Raw genomic sequence first — 27976 nt, 5'->3', positions numbered from 1 at the left:
CTAAGTGAGCCTGGGCACAGTCCCTGCCAGGGGCACCGTGATCTGATTAGGTCAGAAAGGCTGTTCTACCTCCTGTGTAACGTAGCCAGGGGCAGGGCAAACTCGGGCTGCTTTCTTTTTATTCTGCTCGGTGGCTTTGCATGAATATAAAAATTTAAAGTCCAAACAGTCCTTCCCTTGACTACAAAATCACTGGAATGCATCCATTAGACATCACTTTCAGAAACAAGAGATTTAAGCCGTCTATAACCTCAAAACTAAACTGTCGCTAGATGGCAGCAAAAATCAGGCATATAGAAAGAACAGAGACAATGACCTGGGAACAGTTCACATTTTATGTTAATTAACAACTACACATCTTTGTAGTGGAAAGGTAGATTCTGTCAAGAGGTAGTTTCCAATGAATTTACTAAAATAACTTCACTGGTTTTCAGAAAAGCATACCAACTACCATTTCAACCTGATTAAATATGATTTTTAAAAAGGAAACACAAACCTATAAAGGAGGTTATAAGAGAAGTGGGTGAGGGCACTCGCCTCTGCCTATGAGCTAGTACCTGAAGACAGCAATTGCCCATCCCAAATCCCATGGCGTCCATGTAGATGTGATCTGGCTTCGAAGCCATCGCTGCCTCTTCATCCTCAGGAAATGTTTCTATAAACGGAGACGGTGTGTTCTTATCTTTAAATACTGTATTAAAAAAAAAAAAAAAAAAAAAGGAATGGGTGCAAGCCAAGGATTAAACAACACAACAGGAACCTCTCCCACCCGCCACCCCTGTGGACTCACTTGGCGTATTGATGACCACTTTTTCTCCTCTCCTATGCCGGATATTTCTGGTTAGGGTGCTGAAACAGACAACCAAACGCTGTAAATCAGTCCCATCGGTACCAAAGACCCATTATGTAAAAGGAAATTTGATCATATACAAGTAAATGAATGAAATCCTGTACCTTCAAACTAATTCTGAGGCCACTCTGTAGATAATTTATATGGATCAAGATACTCTGAGGGATCCTCTGAAAAAGGGCTTTACATTAATACCACTTCCCTGGGTGCTTACTCAAGACTGCCATTCTCTGCCCTGCTTAACCCCTGCTTCCCCAGCTCCTCCTAACTCTCCAGATCAAGTGTTTGGAGTCCGCATGGTCTGGTCTCACCCTGCACTTCTAACACTTCCCATGTTAATCAAGACTTCAACCAAACTTTAGTGCTTGCTCTCCCAGGCATCTCTGGAGCCCCAAGACCTCATTCCTGCTGCCCGCAACCTGCAGCTTTAATACTTATCCTCTAGACCTGTGATGTCTAATCTAGAAGCTACCAAGCAAATGTGGCTACTGAGCACCTGAAGTGTAGCTAGTCCTGATAAAAATATGCTGTGAGGAGAAAATACACACCAGATTTTGACAACTTAGTATAAAAAAATTTCATATTAATACTTTAAAAATAGAAATTAAAGGTGAAATAATATGTTAGGCATATAGGGTTAAATAAAATATATTATAAAGCCAAGTCTACATTTTTAACTTTTCTAGTGGCTAATAGAAAATTTAACATCCTGTTTGGAGAGTGCTGCTGTAGACTCGGTAGTGCCACCGCCTCACGAGCCTGCATGGATCCTCTCAGTCAGAAGCACCTACTCTCTCCCAGGAGGACCCCTGCACTCCCACTTTTTTTTTTTTAATCTCACCAGAGGATATGTTTATATTGGCTTTTTTAGAGAGAAAGGGAGAAAAAACCATCAGCTGTCCCTCATATGTGCCCCCATCGAGGATTGAACCCACAATCTAGGTATGTATATGCCCTGAATAGGAATCTAACCTGCAACCTTTTGGTGTGCAGGATGATGCTCTAACGAACGGAGCCACTGGCCAGGGCAGTGCTACCATTTTTTTTTTTAAGAGTCATAATCTTTTCTTGCAGCTGAATCTCTCTTTTCCCCTTCGCACACTCTAACATTTGAAGTTGGGAACTATGTCTATAAATTGTCCCCGCCAAAAAAAACTTTGCAGACCTCTTTAAAATAAATACTGAGAAATCCCAACATCCCTAACTCTAGGTCAGGTGCCCAGGTTCAGGATGAAGGGTGAGACTCAAGGTACAAGGTTATTAGACTGGTGTGGGCCCTGAAGCAATTTAAACCCAAGAATTAAACAGGAACAGACCTAGAAGATAATAGAACAAAAGGTGGAGAGTGCCTATTATATGCAGATGTGCATAATTTACCTTATTATCAGGGTATACAGAATGGGGAGAACAGATCACAGACACTGGTGGTAACTTAGAGGGGAAAAGGTAGAAATAACTAAGGGAAAGCTTCCCAAAACAGGTGTTTACAGAACTAGGATGGAAAATAATCTTCTCACAAAAGGAGAAGACAGTGGCTAAGTTAATGACTTTAAGATGAGTTGGAAACGGGCAAGTCAAGCCTGGCCCCAGAAGCAATAATCAAGCAGCCTTGGACACACAACAGGTAGGTGTGTAGGTGTGTAGGTGTGTAGGTGTGTAGGTGTGTAGGTGTGTAGGTGGTGGTGGGGGGGGTGGGGGGGGGTGTGTGGGGGTGGGTGTGTGTGTGTGTGTGTGTGTGTGTGTGTGTGTATATATATATATATATATATATATATATATATATATATATAGAGAGAGAGAGAGAGAGAGAGAGAGAGAGAGTGTCTTCTCTGGTTAATTACAGAGGAAGCCAGAATTCAGTAAATGCTTGAAAAGGATTCCCAGGCAGGCATATCATTCTCTCAGAAGGCAGAGATCTGAGTGAGAGGCACCTGTATTTAAACACAAAGCCATACTCACCTGAAGCGGGGGTGCTTGTTTATTGCTTCATCAGGAAAGAAGAGGGACCTGGAAGCTCCTCCTTCGACTGGGTTGGGTTTGAACTCGGGCAGCGTGAACCCAGGACAGCCTAATCTACAACAAATTGAGTTAATTATGCCTCGTCATCATTGCACCTGTTAAGATACCTAGCATCTATCATTCCCTTTTTCAGAGGGTCAAGCACACAAATGGTTTGTAAATATTATGCTCCATTACAACCATGCCTCTGCTTTTCTTACTCACCAAGATCTTCTTTTGTGATTCCAGCCCTTTACTAACCTCATCAGAGAACTTCGTTCACTCATCGCCCACAGAACACCCTCTAGAGCAGAGGTTGCCAACCGGTGCTCCGCGGACCCCTGGTGGTCCGTGAGGTCCGAAAGGTTGGTGACTGCTGCTCTAGAGAAGGCCCACTTGCATCCTACCCATCTCTTCATTTAATAGCATCAACCCACAGCACAGGTACGTCAGGGGCTATAGGTGCCCCTATCCAGCTGCCGAGGCTTCTTTTACCAGCTCTAAACTCTCAGCTTTATCTTTTGACCCCTGTACTGGCCCTGCCCCCAACCCCCTGATAAGCTTTGCCTGAATCTGAAAGGGGTCTCCTGTTTTTTGCCTCTGCAGGTCACCTCACAAATCCCTCAAGATTAGATTAAGTAGTGTCTCCACTGGTGTCCCCATCCACCCCTGAGATCTCTCTCTGAGGTCTGAAACCCAACCCTATTATCTATTTGACCTAAAGAAGAGTTTTAGTTCCGACACAGAAAAGGGAAGCTCTGTATGCATCCCTGAGCGGAAAGCTCCAATTCCACCTCACTTGCCATCACACCACCTGTTCTTCGAGTTAAGAATTTTAAGGTCATTGGTTAAGTGTGCTGTGAGGGAGGACAAAGACAATCAAGTTAGTGAAAGCAACACAAGGGAGGCTCTTGTCAGGCTATAAGATCAGTGGTAGGAAACTTGGGTGAGAGCCAAGACTAGCCCCCACGCCTCACTTCCCCCTGTGAACAATTGAATTTGCTGATCTTATCTAGAAAATAGTTCCCAGGGTTGCTGGAACTCCTGTGGCACATGCCATGTGGGTTAGGGAGAGTCCTTTAGGGGAGTGACAAGTTCACACGGGCATTCTCCGCCAGGGGGTTGATCTGGGGGTCAGAGCTCAGATCCTCAGACTTCTGCACAGCTTTGCTTTGCTTCTGGACCAGCACCCCCACAGAACCTCCTGCCAAGACAGCCACGTTAACAACTGCGCTGTCCACTCTCAGCATGTGGTCACTAGCCAGTGTGACTGGGAACTGAATTCTTCATTCCCTGAAATTTGATTAAACCCAAAATGTCATGTAACCATTGTTTTGGACTATAATTCCACACTAGAGAATTTTTGCCTCTTTACAGAGAGAAAAATCATACTGTTTTACACTTAAGAAACCAAGTACTATTTTTACTGTTGATCCCAAAATAAAACTTTATCATTTACTACAGATGTAAGGTGAAGCTTCTACAACTAAATATTATTCTTGTTTTGTTTTTAAGTCTAAAACATATGGTAGGCTTTTTAGAATAAAATTTATTTCATTGTTTCAACTCTCCCTCATAATGACTTAAGAAGCTAAATCTTAAAAACAAAGGGGGGCATGGGTGGCAACGGTTCCATATAGAGCCATTAACAGGAAGAAAAGACCCGTTAGATTTAATTTTAAAAAGTCCGTTTGCAGCCCACTGCCACACTACTAAGAGAAAACAATTCTGGTTTGTATTACAAACCTCTTTTTCTTCTTAATTTGCTAAGTGAAAGGTAGAATCCTCTAATGTTAAGGGGAAAAAAGGAAAATTTAAGATACTGAATTTTCCAGTTCACTGAAACTTGTCAAAAACACCTGTAGCCTACTTATTATTCTAAATTTCATAATAATTACTTAACCAACAGCCTTGCCATCTCTTCTCTCCACCCCACGTTTGCTGATTTTGCGGTCTCTTCATCTATCCATTTTCTCCATCTCCACCACCCACCCTCTGCAGGCTGCCCTCATCTCCCCACTGAGCCCCCTGCTGGTCTCCTAGCAAGCCCTGCACCCATCCTACAACCACACTTGACACTACAGCCCAAGTGCGGGGCTGTAGAACTAAAACGTGATGCAATCTGCCCAACCCAACCTTCCCAAGGCCTCCCACTGCTTTTAGGATAGCAACTGAAATTCTTAGTTAACACAACTGGCCCACCAACTACCTGCCCGGCGTCACCTTACCCCACACTTCCATTTCATTCTCAGCATCCTTGTCACACTGGCCAGCCTTATTCCAGCTCTGAAGGCTCGGTGCTCCCCTGGCTCATCCTAGGACCTGTGCCCATGCTGTGGCCCCTCCCTAGTACAGCCTTCCCTCGCCCCTCCTATTAAGCTCCTACTAGAACTTTGGATGTCGCTACCATCATCCTCCCTGGGCGGCGCCTTCCTCTACCGCACAGAGGCCATGAGACAATGACATCTCTCCCTCTCTCTCTCTCTCTGTGAGCCACACCCCCTCACTACTTTCCCTCATGGTTGCATCCTCACTGTGTGGGTCTGGTGTGGAGCAGGCACTCAGGTGTCCTGTGAATGGCAGTCATGATTTCCTTACCCCCTTCAAACAGTGGGCAAAGGAACATGCCAATTCTCTTCCAAGCACACCTGCCCACCCTCCCCAGCTGGGGTTTTTATTTCTGGCAGGGAGAGGGGAGTGGCCTGCACAAATGAACAAAGGAATCACAGAAAATAAGAGATGTTTTTCTAAATGTTTGATGAGTTGCTTAAACAGGTTTCTACTATTTAGATGTGACCATGGAAATGTTAAAAAATAAAATTCTCATTCAAGTGTCCTTCTGAGACCAATGGTATGACTCTGAATGCCTGTGTTCATTACAGACATTTATCAAACTGTTCCAGGACATAGATACTAATCCCCAAAGCTCTTCTGAACTTTGAGGAGGTGAGCATACTTGGTCACACTCTGACGGATATTTAGCATAGATCAGATTGACGATTTGGTAGAACTGTATTCTTACGTACAGGTCCTACATATCATTGTAGCATATTTATGTACCTCATTGTAAGCTAAGAACATAATCTCACTATTTCTATTAATATTTATGAATTTTTAGCCATTACTAGATTAGGTATAAATGAAGCTAAAAACTGCTTTACATTTCCCAATTAGACAAATCTAAAATTTTCTTTTCCACATAATATCCAAATATATGGAAGAGAAAATTTTCCACGTATTTTTATTTCTGGCAGGGAGAGGGGAAATATGACCTAATGTCCCCTCCGCCCCTTGTTCAATGCCAATGGTGCCCTGGGGGCACTGATGGTGGCCCTCCAACAGGTGATTTCTGATAGGCCACCAATGTCACCCTTTACCAGTAGGCAAACACATGTGAGGGTGCAAGGAGCACTTGATCAGGGGACTCACTATTCCTCACAAGGTCAGAGTTGCATGGTACAGGATGCGCTGCTCCCTCCACCCTGCCTGGGGGGAGGCTGCCACACTGCTACCCAGCTGCCGAGAACCAACTCCAGCATGTATTAATTACAGGAGTTTTACCAAAAGGTTGGTAAAGCTTGGGGAGCTCAACAGGGTTGAGTCACATGTAGTTTACCTGTTGGAAATGGCTAAGAGGCATCTCCCCCAAACCTGAATAGGATGATTGTTAGTTGCCAGACAGCTCAGGGCATTTTATTGCCTCCTGTTGGCCAAACACCTGAACAGCTGTAGGCTATTCCCGAAACTGACAATCTCTGTAAACCCTTTGATACTGTGCCCTTTGAAGTGTATATTTCCACCTTGCCTTGGGACAAATTGTGTTTAACAAAAGCACGGGTCCTTAGTCAAGGAGGAGAGTCTTCTAGCTCCTTCAGCTGGAAGCTCTTCTGACCCCCAATGCCTTTCAAAAATATTTTTCGTCCACGACTCCTTCTTAATCATCTACGCGCAGCCCTTTCTCCAGAATGCTGAACGCTTTGTAAGGCTGGGAAAAAGAACCCCGGCACCCAGCCACAGTGGTCCTCCTGGTCTTTCCCACCAAGCCCAGATACAATCCTTACCACAGTGCTCCAGGCCACCACCATCCACTGGAGCTGGTATGCAATGTCTGCCTACAGCTCTAACAAGAGGCTGCCTAAGGCAGTGCTGTGAAGAATGACCGGTGGTCTGTAAAATATGAGAACTGTAGAGTCAAATGCTTGGTCATGATTTGCTCTTTAAGTTCACGTAGAAACTAACCTGGGAAATGAAGTTATTGTGCAAAGAGCCTGATTTTCTTTTAATAAAGAAGTTGCCTCCTTCCGGCGCTGTCTCATGTTGTCTTCAACTGTATTGAACTCGGACATGGTTCCTCCGTATGGCTGTCCAGGCGTCCCTTCAATCATGTAACTCCCATACTCTGGTCTCCAAAGCGTAGGGTGGCTACAGAGGAGGAAAAAAATTTGCTTCATCTTATTCTTTGCTGCAGTCTACTCAATTCTTAGAAATTCTTTTAAAGCATTGCCTCAAAAATGTTAGAAACTATTAGGTATAAATGAAGCTAAAAACTGCTTTATAATTCCCAAAGGCCATTAATTTTCCATAGCTCTTCAACTATAAAAGGGTTAAAAGTACTAGGCCCAAAATATTTATAAGTAACTGAAAACACACACAGGACACTCTCTGTCCAGACAAGCTAGTCCCTGTGCAGGAAAGGAGATGAGGCCCTAAGGGCTCTTTCAGTTCTGGGCTGAGGTGAGGAGAAAAATTAACTGCAGAGTACAGATCCCCTTCCCCTCTTTGTCTAGTTAAATAAATATTTAGAAAACATCCCACCAGCCAAACAAAACCCATCTGCAAGTTTAATCTGGCACCGTAGTTCGTGGTCTCAGTAACACTATGGCAATTTTTAAAAATAGTAAACAAGCTATATATTGCCTTTACGGTTCTAAGTGCTTTAATATATTAATGGATTTTAAAATGTCAGCACTCTACAAGGTAGATATCATTATCCCTACCTTACAGATGAGGAAACTGAGGCACAGAGGAGTTAAGTGACTTGCCTAAGGTTACCCAACTATTAAGTACAGGAACCAGGATTTGCACCCAGGCAGCTGGGGATCAGAGCCTGGGCTCTAAACTGGTATGCTATCCTGTGTCCTTTACATCTGAGGAAAGAGTCTATTCTAGTAGTTTGACAGTTTCTGAAACGCTAAAACAGCTTACTTTGGGTTTGTCCTTTCCCCCTTTTCTTGTAGAGTCTCAAGGACTTCTTCTCCAGACAGGACCAACTGGACTCTTTTGTTTTCATGATCAAAAGACACCAACATGTATTCCACCTATTGAAATTAAGGAGAGAAAGATAAACATTCTTACAGGTTGGTGCTCAGTGTGACCTTTAAGAGAAGAAGGCGGGGAAACATGGAGGTTGGAAAGGATCGACAGTAACTTTAGACTCACATTTCCTGACACAATAGCATAAAATAAACATTTGTTTGCATAATATGAAAACCTGGAGAAAATGCTTAACAGTGGCACTGAGGACCACTCTTATACCTCAATTCCTTCTTTCCCCTCTTATTCTTAACATCCTAAGCAAAGTCGAGATGCCCATTTTGGAAAATAGTACTTCAAGAGGGGAGTATTTTAAGCTAAGATTCTATACATTACACTGGCAAGAAGTTGCATTTTAAAATTTATTTCCTCAACTGGCTTACTATAAAGTGGGTTATCTGGGCATTTTGATCCAAGGTAGGTGATCCTTACTTCCTGGCAGGTTATTTAATAATCCCACTTAAGTCCCAATTCTGTAGCGTTCAATCATCAACACACCAATACGGAGCAGTTATTTTAGGAGTTTCAACCAGTTAGTGCAAGCATGTCAATTCTCGGCATGCCTCGTTTATTTGGCCCGTGTTAGCCTTTGAGTTTGACCTGCTTGATTTAGTGTTTTTCAATAAAAATGTAAGACAACTTTCCGACTCTGAAACCAGATCAAATTGACAATGCAAGGTGATCTAGTGTAGTGGTTGGCAAACTGCAGCTCGCAAGCCACATGCGGCTCTTTGGCCCCTTGAGTGTGGCTCTTCCAGAAAATACCACGTGCGGGCGCGCACATACAGTGCGATTGAAACTTCGTGGCCCATGCGCAGAAGTCGGTTTTCGGCTCTCAAAAGAAATTTCAGTCATTATACTGTTGATATTTGGCTCTGTTGACTAATGAGTTTGCCAACCACTGATCTAGTGTATTTATAACAATACCTGGGGGAATTCTGATAAAAATCAGAGTTCAATACCAAAGTAATCAGGTACTTTAAATCATGATTATTGATATGAACAGTGAAGATTATGAATCTCCACAACTGAAATAAAACACACATTACCCATATGTAAGTGAAAGGTATGGAAATGGATCTTCCAGGCAAACACTTGAGAGTACCTTTTGCACAAGACAGAGAAGATGAGGCAAACTGATGCCCCACAAGGCAGACCAATACACAGATGTATTTTGTTTGGCTTATCATAGTATTAAAATAAAAAAAATTTTAAAAAGGCAAGCAACAATACATCTACTACCTGACAGCTGCATGTCAATTCAGATTCCCAGCCTTAGAATCACACACCCAGAGCCCAGTACTATGTCAGGGTCCTGCAGGGCTGGGGCTGGGCTGCTCCCCTTTGGGGGGTGCTCTGTGGTCTGCAGTGGCCTATTCCCTTTTTATGTGTACCTGTCCCATCTTGGAAGGCATTTCAGCCAGCCTTCCTTAGCACAGAAATGGTACCCTGCAAGAAATGGTTTTGCCGTTCAGCTAAGAAATAGAATTAACGGGGAGGTGGGGGGAAGGGGGAGGGGGAATGTTAGTAACCATAGGAAATAGCCTGCTAAGTTTAAGCAACAAAATAATGAACTTTCAATTAACTTTTGTTAACTGTTGCTATGGACTGAATGTTTTTGTCCCCCCAAATTCATATGTAATAGTATTTAATTTCCAATGTAATAGTATTTGAGGTGAGGCCTCTGGGGGGTAATTAGGTCAGGAGAGTAGAGTCCTCATGATGGGATTAGTGCCCTTAGAAGACAAGTGATCTCTCTCTTCAACGTGAGAGGACACAGCAAGAAGGCGGGCATTTGTAAGCCAGGATGGGGCCCTTACCTGGAAATAAATCTGCCAACACCTTTGACCCCGGACTTCCCAACCTCCTGAACTGTGAGAAATAAATGTCTGTTTAAGCCATCCAGTGTGTGGTATTTGTTACAACAGCCTGAACGGACAAGATAGTTACTTTATCAATGAGTCTAAATTCCCATTCACGCTTCTCCATTAGAATATTTTAGTTCAAAAAGTAGGTAAGACTACTTGATTTAGGTACACGAGCCAGAAGTGTGAGATTGCACTCCATGTGAAATGCCTGAAACATGGGCGGCAGAATCTGGAACTGCTCCCAATTTTAAGTACAGGCTTTCAGATAGCATCTACAGACCCATGACTTCTGAATAACTAAAACATGATGGAACAGGAACCTTTAAGTCTCAGGATGAATATATAAAGTATCATAGGTATAAGAAACAAATTTACCTCTAAATGTTCATAATGAGAAAAGGTATGCCATGAACTTTCATTTATGGATTCTGATCTTCAAACCCATCAAGCAAAGTTGGCATTTTCACCCTTTTCCAGGTAGGCAAAGAGGCTCAGAGATGCGGAGTAAGTTGCCCAAGGCCATAGTATCAGAGCAGGGATTTGAACCCAGCTCTGACTGGCCTCAAGGCCCACCACACCTTACTGCTAGGACTATAGAGGATGCCAGTCTTGGTTAGAAATAAGCTTTTAAAAAAATTGTTGTAAGCTACATGAGGCGGGGGAAAGGTTTTAATACTGGCTGAAAAATCTCTCAAATTGATTATGCCTCAATTTTATGAGGTAGGCCTGACAATGTATCATAGTAGCTGAGATATAACAGTATGGTTACAGATTTAAATAGATGGGTAGGCCCATCTCTTAGGCTCCGGACGGAGCGCACATGTGCTCTATCCAGCATTCCTAACTCTCCCAGTTAGAAGGAATCTTCTCCTTCAGTACTTCTCCTTCTATCACCTGTTTCAACATATCTGCCTGGCAGCATATGTTTTCAGGGTTATCTATCTTCTGAAAGATGAAGAGAAACTTCCTAGCTTACTGGGTTCCCATCATTTACTATCACAATGAACAAGAACTTTTGTACCAATAGCATAACCTAAATTGCAATTACTTTCGTTAGTTTCCTAGTTTTTAAATAGTTGAAATCCTTCGTTTTCAAAAATCACTCTTAGCCCACAATTTAGAGCATGGGAGGTCAAAAAGAGCAAAGCACTCAAACTCAGTTTGAGCTTTACATACCAGCCAAATGGATGATACTTAAAATGCTAACAAACCCAATTCTCAACTAAAAAATATTCAGCCTCGATCTCATTAAGCAAATGAAACAGAAGAACATCAGAGCACTTATCAAATGAGAAAGAAAAACAAACTTACTTCTGGAAAAAAAATCCAAATTCAGTTAGAAGCCTTAAGAATTCCCTGAAGATTTTTCAAACTCAAGTGTAAGGCGTTCTGAAGTAACTGTCCCTACAGCCACCTTGACCATTCAGTACCAGGGCCCAAAATGGTTCTTTATCCTCTTGCCTTTTTGTTATCTTATTTAATCCTTCCCCCACCAACTTCAATATATTTGTATGTATTTCCAATTCTAGTTCATACAAACACTCAAATAATTAACTCAATCTTTAAGAGTCAAACTAGAGCTGAAACGAATTTTGGTTCAGTAACCTTGCTGTTGAGAGGCAATAAAAAGTGATACAATAAGACAATGCTTTCCCAATATAAAATACCTAAAACCACAGTGATTTATTTTATTCCTCCTGGAGTTTGTCCCTATCCTAAATCTTTCTGCATACAAAGGATGAGAGGAAAAGATAAAATCAAAAGGAAAATAACAAAACAGGATATACAGGCCCTTCCGTACACAACATAGATTCCAATGATTAAATTGAACCAGCTTCCTGACTTCAAATAGCATATAGGCGGTACACCCAGAGTTATAGCAACATCTATGTGCACACATACACAAAACTCTAAAAGTGTATGCCCAAAGAACATAAAATGGACTGCAGAGTGACTAATCCAAATCTGTGTAATTAACACATCATTTGGAAAAAGCAAAAATAGCCACTGTACTATTCTCAGTACACAGATCATAATGCCCTAGATGTAACTTAGGGACACTGCTATTTGGTGCCCATCAGTTGTCTTTTTTAGTGGAGGGAGAATAAGCCCCATAAAAATAACCTACCACTCTTTGTGAGAAACTCATCTTTTAAAAATGCACACTACTCTTTCTACAAATGAAAATCTTTTGAATTTCATTCTTAAATGGCTAGATGTTATCCTACTAGAATAACAGTCACTAATATCTCTGAGCTGTTTAATCAAAGGCACATTCAAAGACAATTATATAGTTTACTGTTACATAGCATTGCTAGGAATTATCTGTACACAATAACCCTCTAGTTATTTAATGCAGGTTTGCACAAGCACAAGATGCTTTATTCATCTGAAATTAGGCCAATAAATATAATCTTAATTGAGGGTGATGTAAGTACCCAGTACAATGCTGATCATATAGTAGACTGTGAAATATTTGTGGCATTAAAGTTCAAGATAATAGTAAATATTAACTGTCAATATTAAACTTTTTAGTATTTATGTTGTCTTTAAATGGTATTTACCAAGTTTAAAATAAAAGTTTTCCTTTTTAATACTACAACAACAAAAACATTCTGATACTCTACCATTAAGGTGCGGGATACAGGGAACTTAGAATGTCCAAGGAAAGGCTAGATATTTTATAAAATATATATTTTTAAATTTCTACTCTCTGGAGGTGAAAACTGTGCTTAATTAGGCAAACAATCTACTCCTAAAAGACTCAGAAGCAGTTACAGGCACGTCCCTAGTTAGGGAGGTTATACTTTGAGAAAATTCCTTTGTCTCAAGTCACCCTCCTGAATTCAGGGTTGGGGGCCAGCTCCTCGATTCGCTGTTGGCTCTCTCCCACGGGCCCAAGCCTACAGTCCTGACTCCTAGAACTACCTGCTGCTTCTCAGAGGCCCAGGTTTCTCCTTACACTAACTCCAAAAAGAAACCCACTGCCCTTTGAGGGTTAAGGTTCTAGTGAGAGTTGATGACCAAATCAGTGCCCAAACAGCATCTTGCTGCCCCCTCTGCCACACCCGACTCCCTTAACCTCCCATCTGCTTGGTCCTTTCATCCACTCAAGAAAGTCCTGTGCTGGGAATACTGTGAGGAGCCAGGCAGGTGTGGTTCCTGTTCTCGAGCTTACACTGTGGCTGGAGCCACAACCAACACTACAGAGCTAAATGACCTGCGTGAGTGCTGGAGATGTGCACATCTAATAGGAGAACATGATGCCGTCTGGGAGATCAGAAGGCTTCTGGGAGGAAGGGGACTGCCCCAAAGGAGAGGGTCTGCTGATGCTTCAATATAAACACAACCTCCCACGGGATTTCCCTGACCACCATTCTGACTGCAGCAGAACCACCTGTCTGGATGGTCAGAGATGCAGATAAACTGGCCCCATACCACAGAGATCATGCCACAATAGTCCTTCTCTAGATTATAAACTGTTTTAAAGCTAGTGACCATGATTTCTGTCCAGAAGATTATTTCCTCATGTGGCAAAATATCAATGACTAATATTTTTGTGCACTCTCAACCATCTAGTTGGATGGCACCCTTTTCCATATCTAACACAATACCCAAACTTGGAAGACCCAAAAAGGCACTAGCCACAGTGACACTTAAAAAAAATAAAAAAAAAAAAATCACCTATACTTAAATAGGGAAGACCTGACAGGACCAAAAGAGCAGCTGAGCTTAAAATAGTGGTCAAAATTCAGTAAGAAATTCTAATATAGATGTAATAAAGTTTGATATGGCTCAGAATTCGGTTTAAGACAAACTCCCAGGTTAGATATGTCTAAGGATGATATTACTAAATATCAAAACCAGTTTTATGTAGTAATATTTGAGCATTTGGGGGAAACAAGTATGAAGCAGAAATTGTAATATGCTTCTGTATAGTTGGGTACATGATGTTTTAAACTGGTAGCTGTTTATATGTCAAATTAAACTGTGCTACATCCCCCAAAGAAATGTTTTAGCAGCGTAGTCTAAAGGTATGTAAATTTTCATAATAGGACTTCCGCTTCCCCCTTCAATATGAAATATCATCTCATACCGCAGAATTACACAGGTGAACTCTAAGGAAGTTTACACTTCTGAAACCAAAATCAACATGGCCTCACTCTGACCTTATCTTTGTGGGCAGCCTGCAGAGCAGAAGAACAGCAATGAATTTCCTATACAATTAGGTAAAGTAACTTCCTTAAATTATTATCTTGGTCCACATTGAGTAAACAAGTTCTTTACGTGCCAAGATTAGTGGCATGAAGCTTAAGTGACAAACGTGAGGACTTTAAAAGAGAGAAACTGGGAGCTGCTGGGAAAATGGTGGTGGATCTCATAAGAGGGACAATGACACCTTTCACTAAAGGGAAGAAAAAAGTCATGCTGTCCATTACTAGGCACATGTGGCTATTCAGAGTTAAAATTAATTAAAATTCAGTTCCCTAGTCCCACTAGCCAACAATGGCTAGCCCAAATATTTCTATTACTGCAAAAAGGTGTACTGGACAGCACTGGACTACACCCAAGAGAGGGCAGAACCCTGGAACTGTACCTGGACATACGAATTCATCACACGGGCAATCCCCAAATATAGATCTGCTGTTTCATGGTCTACAGATGGAATGAGACTTTCATTTCTGGCCCTGAGAATTTACATTAGCTGACTTTTTTTTTCTTTTTTTTTAACCATACCACTACACTTTGGGCATAAGAAATTTTCATTTTCTTATGGTTAAGGCACTCCTATTATTTCTGAACCAAATCTAACAGGACCCAACTAGTCTTCTCACACAAATGAACCTCAGAAATAGTAGCACATCAATGGTGATGTTTGCTACGGCTGCCAAGTTAATGCAGAGTCTGCAATTGAGAAACCTGAACCTAAACCAGAAGACTGCTCCTCCTAAAGAAACAATATTTTAAATATAAGTAATTTTTATTTACCCCAAAACACCTGTACTATGCTTGAGTATAGAGCTTCTGAATTCTAAGGACAAGTGAATTCTTTGGCTCATTCCAAGAACATACTCCCCCCTACCAGAGTCCCAGTTACAACGTAGTTGACAACAAAGAGGGTATTCTGGTTCCCAGATAGAGGCTGCTTTGGATCAACTGCTCTGGAGTGCTCAGCGGGAGATGGGGTAAGGGGAGTGTGAGGGAGTGAGGCCGCATCAAGAATCTATAGAGGGTAACGTCCATCAAGAACCTCTATGGTGGTCCTACCAGGTACAGAAAGCTTAGGACATTAGCAGAGGCAGGAATGTTGCTACAGAACACACATCCTCCACAGGGGACCCCAGCTCAGGGCCTGATACACTACTAGAGATGAGCAAGTGAGAAAGCAAGCACGTTTCCTTGTGACATATGCTTATAAATTAGATTGGCTTAAATTCAGGGACTGCCCGTGAGAAAATCAGAGTTTTAGTTCTTAGGAACCGGCGGTAGATTAACCCAGACAAAGAAGAAGGGGGGGGGGGGGGCGGGGAGAGAATGCTTTCTAAAGAGAAAGAGAGCAAATGCTACCACAGAGGAATTCTAACTCCAAAGTAACTGCTGTGCTCAGAGGGGGCCCACCTATGCCCCCATGACAGTGATTCAAGACCTCCACATTTAATGTTCTTCCACCATCACAAGAATCTGAGCAGTTCCTCTTCCATGATCACATCTCATAAGGGCAGCATTGGGGCTCTCCTTCAGGAATTACTCCTGGATGGTAGGGCAGAAGCCACCAATAGACCTGCTTCAAGATTTGGAAGATGGAGACTATTGGTAACATAAACTCATTCACTGCCATATTTGAGATTTGAGTGAAAGGAACAAACTCTCAAAGAGGTAAGTCAAAGCTCCTGACTGGGGCTCTGATTCTGGCCAGCTACCTGCTATCCTGGGATGAGGCTGGCACAGTCTGCTTACCCATCAGGTGAGGTCAGCCTGATCTTCATGTAAAGGGCCCGTCCGCAGCTGCCTGGTCATAGGGCTCTGCTGCCAGCACATCAGCTGGGATGCTGTGGCCACATTACCAAACCTGTTAACATTTGTCCTGCAGCCCGAGAAATTGACAAATCATATTCAATATTATAGTTTTGAAGGAACACTGGCATTCACTAAAAGGGAATCATTGGCAGCCATCTGGTAACGAAAAATACTTAAAGCTGCGTCTGTAGCTCTAAGACAATTATATTTTCATTCAGAAACAAAATCCTATTTCTTTGTTGACACCACCCCTTCCTCTATTCTTTCTTCTTTTCCTTTCACCTTCAATCTCACCTCAAGTTGCAGCCTATAAACAGTCACAGAGCTCTTTTCCTTCAAGGTATCTGGGAGGTGGTCCCTAAGGGAGCAGCTAGAGGAGTGTAGGCTTTGGAGTCAGTTTGAATCTTAGTAACTTCTGAGTTTCAGTTTTTCTCTTTTGTAAAATGGGGAGAATAGCTACATCATAGAGCCACTGGGGGGACTTACATGAAACAATACATATAAAGTGCCTACAAGAGTAGTATGTACAAATTCCTTTATTTGTCTTACAGATGAGGAAACTGTGGTCCAAAAAAATTTAAGTTCCATATCTAAGATCACACAACCATTTGAGAAGAATTGGCCTCCTATCTTCAAATTAAAGTCCATTCAGAAAGTAGATGCAAACATTCAAAATAATACCTGGCCGTAGGATGGTAACAGTGGTATCAAGTGTTGAACATTACAGCATAAGAGCGAAGAAAATCCTGATTTTAAAAATCTGGCTACATCTTAGTTGCTGGAGATATAACCATGAGGGTAGCCAGCCTATGGACAAAGTTTAGAGCCAAAGTAGTAGAGCTGAAAGAACAGGAAAACTGAAAGACTTCCACTTCTGATCAAGATGGTGTAATAGCAACCAATTTTACCCTCCCACCTAAACAATGGAAGAGAAAGAGAGAGTGTGTGAGAGAGGGAGAGAGGGGGGAGGGAAAGGAGAGAATGGGAGAGCGAGAATATATATAAAAATAGTTTTTCTTTTTTCTTTTTTTAAACATATTTTTATTGATTTCAGAGAGGGAGAGGGGAAAGATAGAAACATCAGTGATGAGAGAGAATCACTGCTCAGCTGCCTCCTGCACACTCCCCCCTAGGGATCAAGCCCACAACCTGGGCATGTGCCCTTGACCAGAATCGAACCCGGGCACCCCTCAGTCTGCAGGTTGACGCTCTATCCACTGAGCCAAACCGGCTAGGGCTATAAGAATAGTTTCTCAAGACACTGGACATCAGATAACCAAGGGCAGAGATCCCTGAGATATGGGGTGAAAGGGCACAAATTAAGTGAGCCCTACGATAGCCCCAACTTACTGATCAAAAAGAAGCTCTACATTATGGGCAGGGAGGTGAACCACAGCCTGGAGGACTCCCTGAATTGAAGAGATGGAGCTGAAGGTCTGAGGAAACCAAGTCAATTAGAGGTCACAAGAGCAACTACCAAAAAGAAAAGAGCTGCTCATAAAACCCTGGGTCCCCCTTAAAGATTCACTAGTGAATTAACCCACACATGTGAGGCAAGAACTCAAAGCTGGGGCAGGGTGTGTCCCCACAAGTCATAATGGAATAACTCCTAATTTAGGATCACTGGGGAAAGTATTCATGAAGGTCTTGTCTCAGTAGAAGGGAATTAGCCATAAACTGAGACTTGTCCAGATCTGCCTAATAAATTGTAAAAGCAGCCCTAGCCGGTCTGGCTAATTGAATAGAGTGTCAGCCTGTGGATGGAAGGGTCTCAGGTTCGTTTGCACTCAAGGGCACTTACCTGGATTGCAGGCTCCTCCCTGGTTGGGGCTCATGCAGGAGGCAACCAACCGATGTGTCTCTCTCACATGATATTTCTCTCTCTTCCACCCTCTCTAAAAATCAATGGCAAAATATTCTCGGTGAGGATTAAAAAAATAATAATAAAAATAAGTAAATAAGACATTGCAAAAGCAACACCTGAAAGGAACAAACTATCTCCAAATAACTATATTCCAGGAACAAAGAATACTTACAAATTCTTTTAGGAATATACAAATACCAAATACCCACCAAGGAAATTCATAATGTCTAGCTTCTAATCAAAGATTACCAGACATGCAAAGAAGCTGGAAAACATATTGAAAATGAAGAGAAAAAACATCCACTGAACCTGACCTTAAATGACAAAGATGAGAGTTAACAAATACATTAAAACAGTGATTAGAACTATATTGCACATGTTTAAAAGTAAGTTTAGCCCTAGCTGGTTTGGCTCAGTGGATAGAGTGTCGACCTGCGGACTGAAGGGTCCCAGGTTCGATTCTGGTTAAGGGCATGTACTGTGTTGTGAGCTCAATCCCCAGTAGGGGGCATACAGGAGGCAGCCGATCAATGATTCTCTCATCATTGATGTTTCAGTCTCTCCCTCTCCCTTCCTCTCTGAAATCAATAAGAATATTTTTAATATATTTTATTGATTTTTTTACAGAGAGGAAGAGAGAAGGATAGAGAGTTAGAAACACTGATGAGAGCGAAACATCAATCAGCTGCCTCTTGCACACCTCCTACTGGGGATGTGCCCGCAACCAAGGTACATGCCCTTGACTGGAATCGAACCTGGGACCCTTCAGTCGCAGGCTGATGCTCTATCCACTGAGCCAAACCGGTTAGGGCAATAAAAATATATATATATATTTTTTAAATTAAGTTTAGTAAGGTTGGAGGATACAAGATAAATATACAAAATTTTATTTCTATATTCATGATATGCAAAAAGTATGTTTACAGTTGTTTGTATGGAAATACATTAATAAATAATAATACAAGAATAAACTCTTTCACTTACCACAACTGTATTTGTTCCACTCTGTATTAGCAATGAACCAGAAATTAAAACTTTAAAGGTAATATTATTTATAATAGAATAAAAGAATACAAAACACTCAGTGATAAATCTGACAAAGATGTAGACTTGTACACTGAAAACTACAAAACATTGATGAAAGAAATTAAAGAAACCATAAATATTTAAGAGATGTATTTGTTCATGGATCAGAAGACTCCCTATTATGAAGATGTCAATTTTCCCCAAATTGACCTATAGATTCAATTCAATCCCAGTCCAAATCCCAGCAGGGTTTGTTTTGTTTGTTTTTGGTAGAAATTGCTAAACTGGTTCTAAAATTTATGTGGAAATTCAAAGGACCCAGAAGAGCCAAGACAAGTTCAGAAAGAACAAAGTTGTAGAGCTAATACTATCTTATCGCATGACTTATTATAAAATTATAGCAATAAGAAGTGTGGTACTGCCATAAGGATAAACAGACCAATGAAACAGTACAAAAAAATCCAGAAATAAAACTGCACATACATTGACAATTGATATTAGCTAATGGTGCAAAGGCTGTGCATGCTTTCGACAGTGGAGAAAAGGCAGTCTTTTCAACAAATGGTGCTGGGGTAATATGCAAAAACAACCAAAACCAAAAATCCATACCTTGCACCATATACAAAAATTAACTCAAAATGGATCACAGACCTGATTGTAAAAACCTAACTAAGATTATAAAACTTTTGGGGAAAAAAAAAAGTAGAAAATCTTTGTAACCTGGAATTAAAGCAAGATACCACACCAAAAGCATAATCTATAAAGGAACAAATTGGACTTCATCAATATGAACAATTTCTGTTCTTCAAAAGACACAGTTAAGAGAATGAAAATAGACTACGAGAACATAGATACAAAAGCACATACCTGATATGACTTATATCCACAATACATAAAAAATCTCAAAACTCAGTAATAAGAAAGCATCTCAAATAGACAAATGATTTTAATACTCTTCACCAAAAAGATATAGAGATGGCAAATAAGCACATAAAAAGATACTCAACATCACTGGTCTGTAGGAAAATACAATTAAAAATACAAAATGAAATACTACCACACACCTATTAGAATAAATTTAATGAGACTGAGTATACCAAGTGTTGGCGATGATGCAGACAAACTAGAACTAGTATACACTGCTGGTGGAAATGTAAAATATGGTACAACCACTTTGGAAATGTTTGGTTGTTTCTTTGAAAAGCTAAAACACATCATTCCTAGATAATAATAAAGACTTAAGCATAAGGCCATACAAAAACTTCTGTTTATGTTCATGAATGTTTTGTGTTATTGTAATAGCTAAAATTTGGAAATAATCCAAATAATGAATAAGCAAATTGTAGTATATCCATACAATGGAATACTACTCAACAGTTAAGACAAATGAACTACTAACACATTCAACAACATGAATGAATCTCAAAACACATACGCAGAGTTTAAAAGTGAGACCAAAAAAGTACAAGATTTTTGGTCTGTATGATTTCCTAGATATAAAACTCTAGGAAATTTGAACTAAGCTACAGTAATATAAAGAAGATCCCTTGGGGAAGGGGAAAATTGCAAAGAGGCACAAATACATTTTGGAGGTGATGGGAAGGGGAAAATTGCAAAGAGGCACAAATACATTTTCGAGGTGATGAATATGTTTGGTATTTGGATTGTGGTGATGGGTTGCACAGCTGTATACATATATCAAAATTTATCAAACTGTGCACTTTATATATGAAGTTTACAATGTCAATTATCTACACTAATAAAAGAGAAACATGCAAATTAACCATCACTCCGCTACGCCCACCAGCCAATCAGAGTGAGTATGCAAATTAACCCAACAAAAGAGTGAAGACTGAAGACAGCATAGAAAGAAGAGGGAGGGAAAGCAGAAAGTGAGGCGGGAAAGCGCGGGGGGGGGGGGGGGGGGAGGGGCTGCGGCTGGAGGAAAAGTGCAGGGCGGCGGTGGGAGGGAAAGCATGGGGCAGCAGCAACAGCAGGAGGGAAAGCGCGGGGTGGGGGGCAGAGGCGGCAGGAGGGAAGGGAAAGCAAGGGGCGGCGGTGGGAGGGAAAGCGCGGGGGGCGGGAGGGGTGGTGGTGGCGGGAGGGAAGCCCACTGGAAGCCCTGTTCTTGCAGGAATCTTCCTGCAACGGGCCTCTAGTATCTAAATAAAGCTGTTATTATATTAAAAAATGAACTTGGTTAGCCCTGGCCAGTTTTTCTCAGTGGTTAGAGCCTCAGCCCACAGATTGAAGGGTCATGGGTTCGATTCCCAGTCAAGGGCACCTACCTCAGCTGCAGGCTCAATCCCCAACCTTGTTGGGGTGTGAACAGGAGGCAACCAATCGATGTGTCTCTCTCACATCAATGTTTCTCTCTCTCTCTTTGCCCTCCTCCTTCGCCTACACTCTCTCACAAAAAAAAAAAAAAAAAAAAATCAATGGGAAAAATATCCTCAGGTGAGGATTAAAAAAAACACACAACTTGGCTAAATCATGGAACAGAGAATATTAATTAGCAAGCTCATTAGGATATGGTCCACCCAGTAACACCAGCAACATCAGTAATGCCCCATATATAGTTTAAGTTTAACAATACATTCAGATGACTTGAGTATCTAAAAATGTTCAGAAACACAAATTCTGATGTTAAAACTTCAATTAATATTCTGATATCTTTTTTCAAGATATGGGATCTTAAACTTTACCTAAATTTACACCTCGAAATGAAGCTACACATAGAATACTATTAAGTACATTTGCTAATACCACTTCTAGACATTACTATAAGTAGTATTAGAAGTGATATTCTAGGCATTCCTCTTCACAGAGATATTCGACAGTGATATGGTGGGGATATAGTAACTGACAAACGTTTTTCTAGAGGAGCCAGCTGTACAGAAGTATTAAATCTTTTTCTTCCATTCTATTTTCCTCATGCTTTTAAACTACAGCGAAACCTCTACTTATCCAGAGCCATACATCGACCTCTACAAACTGATCATACCTATTTTCTGCATTTACAACACCTAAGTGCACATAACCGTCACATGCCAATGCTATTTCTCACCTTCATTCCAGCTTCTCTCTCACACACACACACACACACACACACACACACCTGCAAAGGAACACAGGAGCTTCTGGAGGGTGATAGAAGTGTTATATATACACAAGTGTTTTATATTTTTAATTTTGACTGTGTTGGCAGATATCTGGTTATATATACTTGTTTAAAAGTCATTGTATATAAATTACAATTCAATGAAATGGATTTAAAAAGCCAAGCCCAAGCAAAAGTAACACAAAATGAACAGCAAAAAACTAAGATTTACCCCAGAAGCAGTAGTCAAGCTCACATTTAAGCTTTAAATTCTCAGCCTCGATCCCTAATATAAACATAGCGTCAGTTATCTAGTTTCCTAACCTTCAAAAATTAACCTCTTGGTACAAAAGGTAATTTTGGAGAAAAAAAATCACCAGAAGGCTCCAACCATGTTTTACTCTTTTTTCCTTCATTTCATCACTATGCTATTAGTCACAAGTTAATAAATGATATTAAATGATATTAAACTAATATCCGCAGTGACAGCTGAGAAAGAGTAAGATGCAACAACTTTATTTAATGTGCCACAAACCTAAAATCTTCACAATGACTATCAGAAATAATTACTTTTTAAATGCAATTTGGAAATATCACCAAAAGTTACTAAGCTAATGGAATATAACTATATCTAAGCAGGTAAATTTCATTTAATTAGTTTAAAAACCCACATACATGGAATGCCTCATTCCCCAATGACCACTCTAGTTTAAATGAGATATACTGGATATTAAATTTTTTTAGGAAACACTTTAAGTTACCATTTATGAATCTTTAATTAAAAGGCTAGGCTCTCACTTGTAAATTACTTCATCAACATTATTTCATTTAATCTTAATAACCCTACCAGGAAAATGTTATTTATCCCCATTTTACAGATGATGAAAATGAGGTTAAGCGAGATTAAGTAATTGCTACGCAAAACCATCCATTAGACTAAAATGACTATTTTTGTCTATTCCAGATTTATAGCTGAGATTATGTTACTTTTGATATAGGATTATAAATCTTACTAGAAGCCCGGTGCACAAAATTCGTGCACGGGGAGGGGTGTGTCCCTCAGCCCAGCCTGCACCCTCTCCAATCTGGGACTCCTCAAGGGATGTCCGACTGCCCGTTTAGGCCCGATCCAAGTAGGATCGGGCCTAAACGGGCAGTCGGACATCCCTCTCACAATCCAGGACTGCTGGCTCCCAACTGCTCACCTGCCTGTCTTCCTGATTGCCCCTAACCGCTTCTGCCTGCCAGCCTGATCACCCCCTAACCACTCCCCTGCCAGCCTGATTGATGCCTAACTGCCCTCCCCTGCAGGCCTGATCACCCCTAACTGCCCTCCCCTGCAGGCCTGGTCACCCCTAACTGCCCTCCCCTGCAGGCCTGGTCACCCCTAACTGCCCTCCCCTGCAGGCCTGGGTCCCCCCCAACTGCCCTTCCTTGCAGGCCTGGTCACCCCTAACTGCCCTCCCCTGCAGGCTTGATTACCCCCAACTGCCCTCCCTTGCAACTGCCCTCCCCTGCTGGCCATCTTGTGGTGGCCATCTTGTGTCCACATGGGGGCAGCCATCTTGTGTGTTGGGAGTGATGGTCAATTTGCATATTACTCTTTTATTAGATTATTAGATAGGATTACCTGACTAGCGATGCATTTTCTAAATAGTCACTTAAGCACTCTTACACAATCACACCTACACAGGCAAACTTGTAGTTCAAAATCAACAGATGATATACCAACCCTTAAATCCCACCACCTCAGTTTTATTAGTTTTATACATGTTAGTCAAATATTAAAGACATACCATATTTTCCTCTCAAAGTTCACATGGACTTTTCTAATTAGAGGACAGTTTACCTTCTTGCCTTTGAGAGCCACACAACATTGGATTAAAAACATTTAAGGAAAATTATGTTTGCTTTTAAATGTTGTGTTCTGACACCTCTGCAACCTGTAGAGTTTGAACTCTGTAAATGGAGATTTGATGAAATCTCATACATTGTAAATAATCCAAAACCGGTATAATGTGTTTGGGAAATGGACCTGGAGTCAGACAGATTTCAGTTCTGATAATGCCTCTGCCACTAAATAGTGGCAAAGGGCTGGCAGGTAGCTAACACTAGAGTGATTATCAGGGAAAACTCAAAAGTTGTATCTACTGCCACATTTGCACCATAGATTTCATAGGTCTGTCTTTTAATGTGCAGACTCAAGTTATAAACAAAATCTGTACCTGAAAAGTTGTGTGTGAGCTGTGAAGAGAGAAGTGCATACTTTTTTGCACACATACAATGTTTAGCAGCAAGAGCACCCAGGGATATCCCTCTTCTCCCCTTCACCCCCACCCCATCCTGAGGCAAAATGAACCAATGAGTTCCTGGCACCTAGGAGTTAGAACGTCTATTTCCAACCGAGACAGCATAATAAATGGTGGCAAGGGTTAGCACCTGTCACACTAAAGGTAAAAAAAAAAAAAAAATGCATCCGTAAGGTGACCTTGGAATCTACCTATCTATAAGGTGCCCACTTCTTTAGTTCCAATAAGCCAGCATACACACACCTTTATTATACAACCCATTTTTACCATGGCAATTGGTGACAGCCTTCTCTTTACTCAGCAATCGAAAGATTATCTCCAGGTGAGTTTCAAAGACTAACATTCTTATTTGAAAGATGTACATTTAAAAATTTATTCAAACTGTACTTAAACTGTAAAAGCTGGAAGGGAAAGAATGTCCAACTTCCTCGCTCACTTGCCAAATGAGGAAGCTGAGGCTCAGAATCACACAGGCAGTTTGGCAGGCCTTGGAATACAACGCTAGTGAAACTCCAGATGCAGGGTTCTCTCTGATTAAATACTACCAGAGACAGACAGTGTCCTAGTAACCAGGGCCGAGCATTTCTCCTGCCACCGTTTCAAGGCACTTTTTTCTTCTTTTTCAATCCAAGTCCATGATCTGGTAAGTACACCACCAAAACGTCCCACGAAGAGCAATATTTTGGTTTCACATTAACACTGTCCAACATATCGCCTCCCAAACACCATTTTCTGTCTGCCACGGCCACTCTTCATCTCAGGGGCCATCCTACCCACCACACCCTTCTCTACTCTTATCTGCCCAGCCAGTTTCTCAATTATTGCCAGAGACGTCTGATAAAAACAAACTTGCTTGCTGTCTGGCCGGGCCTGAAGACTTCTATTCAGCAAATGTGGTTGTGAATTCCTACTATGAGTAAGGATTAGTGCTAACACTGGAGTAATTACTCCACTGCTCTTTTTCTAAGCCTCATTTCATCAAGGAAGCCTTCCACAATAAATCTGGCTTTCAAACTCCTTTAACTGAAACCATGGTGAGAAATAACCTAAATGTGACCCAATGCACACTACCTCAAATAATAACTCAAAAGTTTGACATATTCTTTACTATGCATGAATAAATCAATATTCTTCATAGTATTCCATTTTTATAAAAGTCCTGGAGAGAAAAAAATTCTAAGGGGTAGAGTAGATAGATCATAAAATACACACAATACACAAATAAACATATAAAATTCCAGATGCTGTAAAGAAACAATTAACTTTTGACTAAAATTGAAGAATTATCACCAAACATATACTGTACCCCTTTTGTGAGAGAAAAAAACACAACATAGTAGAAATGTGAATTACTGGTCATTATACTTTTCTAACTTAAAACAGCACTATACCTTCAAATACAAGAAGTAGAATTATGTTCCAATCTTAGAAACAGGAAAACTAGCTTTTTCAGGGAGAGAGTCTGTATTGGTGAAACAGCACCTTGAGACTTAGGCCAAGAGTGATAGCAATGTCTAAAAGATAAGTCATTTACACCTGACCACGCCACAGAAGGCGAATGATAAAAACACAAAAAATATAAATGGGTTCTTCAAGAAGTCACTTAATTATCCTAACTGTATATACCTGTGATTTTTTAAAACAGGAAGGAGAGCACAAAATGCTTGGGCAGAAAAGAGTTAACTCTAACTGGAGGCAATGCTTTGTAGATCATTCTAATTAAACAAAGGTTCAACATATTGAGAACCCAGAGACATTTCACCTCCAGGCAGAACATATGCTGAAGCACTGATTTGTAAAGTTTAAGATGCTGGATTTAGGCCATGGAAAGGTACTAACAAATCCCAATTGTGTGTGTGTGTGTGTGTGTGTGTGTGTGTGTGTGTGTGTGAGAGAGAGAGAGAGAGAGAGAGAGAGAGAGAGAGAGAGAGAGAGAGAGAGAGAGAGAGATTGGAAAGGGAGGACTGATGAGGAGTTGGAGGTTTAAAAGATAACTGGAATCAGGGGGTGCGGGGCAGAAGGAACATCCTTTAGACCTGCTTCCTAATAACGACGGGCCTTCCTTCCTAGGATAACTTTCCTTTCACATGAATAGCAAAAGTGCATTTTGAGATGAGATCGCGAAAGGCGGCCGGCAGATAAGTATCAGAGACTGTAAACTCCCCGAAGCACCAAATGTCACGCTTTTTCACGGTGGAACCCGCCCAGTGCCCAATCCACATTTACTTAAAGGAGGAGGAAACCCACGTGAATGAATGAATGAGTGAGTGAATGAATGAGTGAGTGAGTGAATGAATGAATGGATGAGAACAGTCCGGCCGGAAGGCTCAGAGCAGGGTCCCACGCCCCAGACCATCCTGGACACCCAGTGGGAGAGGGCAGGGACGGCGACCTGGGGCAGGGAGGCTGCCGGGGACCCTGGGGCGCAGTGCAGGGCGCAGACAGCCGTGGAGTCCTGGGGCCGGGGCCAGGGTCGCAGGTAGGGCCTTGCGGAACAAAGGCGGCGCAGGGTGACCTGGCAGGGCAGTCCAGAGGGGACGGGGGTCGCGGGCGCTCACCTCATCGCCCCACTTGAGCACGTCCTTGTGTCGGTCCTTGACGGCGTGGTAGATGTGCAGAAACTGGAGGATCCCGTGCCGCCGCACGTGGTCGGCGTGGCGCTTGGTCTCCTCCCAGCTCAGCGGCGAGCCTTGGGACAGCAGCCCCATGGCCGCCCCCTCCTCCTTTTCTTGGGCGCTGACGGCGGCCGCAAGCTCCGGGCGCGGGGTGCGAGCCGGACACTCAGCTGCCCGCAGGAGGCAGCAGCGGCGCCAGCTGCTCCGCCCCGGGGGGGGGGCGCCCTCGGGCCGCAGTCGGCTGAGGGAGGGTCCGGTCCGTTCCGGCTCCCCCACGCGCGGTCCTTACCGCCCAGAGACCCGCCCAGGGGTCCGGCGCACCTCGCGGGTTGAGAGACAGAGGACGTGAGGGCAGGCTGTGCGGCTCTCGGCCCGGCAGCCTCGCCCCCCGCCCGCTCCAGCTCCCGCTCCTGCTTCTGCTCCGAGGCGGCGGGGCCGCAGCGGCTCCCGCTTCTCTATGCCTGTGCCCTGCTCTGGCTCCTTCCTACTTGTGACCAAAACCTGCGCCGCCGTGGAGCATGCCCAGTACTCCCATCCGCGCGCCCGCCCTTCCTGGGAGTGATCCGTCGCTCCGGATCTTATAACCTACAGGAGAGGGGGCGTGAAAGGGGCGTGGTCGGAGAACGGGGCGGATCAGAGGAGGGGTGTGGCCTAGCGCCGGAAGAAACCAACTCGGGCTGCGGGGAAGGGCCTGCGCAGGCGTGGTTAGGGCGGAGTCAGAGGGAAGGCGCTCACCGGGGGCGGGGAGTGTGGTCGGCCTGGCTGTAAGCAAAAGCGACATGTAGAAGTCAGTTTTCTCTTACCCAAAGATACCGACTCTGGTTTGGGAAGAAAGTTGAATATTTTAATTAATGAAGGACTCACCGGATTATTTTTTAGGTGAGAGGGGCTTCCCCCTTATAAAAGCAGAGTGAGAACAGCAGGGTATGGCAAGAAAAATATTAACTTGGGAGACAGATGAAACACATGTTCAATTCTAGTGTCCGCCATTTACTACCTGTGAGACCTTGCGCAA

General features: G+C 42.3%; 1 protein-coding gene across 2 annotated transcripts in view; it reads right to left on the bottom strand.

Moving 5' to 3' along the window:
• Window positions 1–27526, bottom strand: part of GCLC (glutamate-cysteine ligase catalytic subunit) — a 41212-nt gene extending 13686 nt beyond the window's left edge. The window contains exons 1-6 of one of the 2 annotated variants that reach the window (XM_080666077.1): window positions 26905–27526; window positions 8054–8166; window positions 7088–7270; window positions 2810–2923; window positions 791–849; window positions 558–691 (exon numbers count right to left, since the gene is read on the bottom strand). In XM_080666077.1, the coding sequence (XP_080522203.1) occupies window positions 558–691; window positions 791–849; window positions 2810–2923; window positions 7088–7270; window positions 8054–8166; window positions 26905–27054 (753 nt within the window). In that variant the 5' untranslated portion in view covers window positions 27055–27526. The remainder of the gene's footprint in view (window positions 1–557; window positions 692–790; window positions 850–2809; window positions 2924–7087; window positions 7271–8053; window positions 8167–26904) is intronic. The other variant, XM_080666078.1, reaches the window with a different exon arrangement.
• Between the last annotated feature and the right edge of the window lie 450 nt (window positions 27527–27976).

This window comes from Plecotus auritus, assembly GCF_963455305.1.
Source record: "Plecotus auritus genome assembly, chromosome: 4".
Classification (NCBI taxonomy): Eukaryota; Metazoa; Chordata; class Mammalia; order Chiroptera; family Vespertilionidae; genus Plecotus; species Plecotus auritus.
Note: the sequence above shows the minus strand (reverse complement) of the source record. Positions and strands in the feature narration are given on the sequence as shown.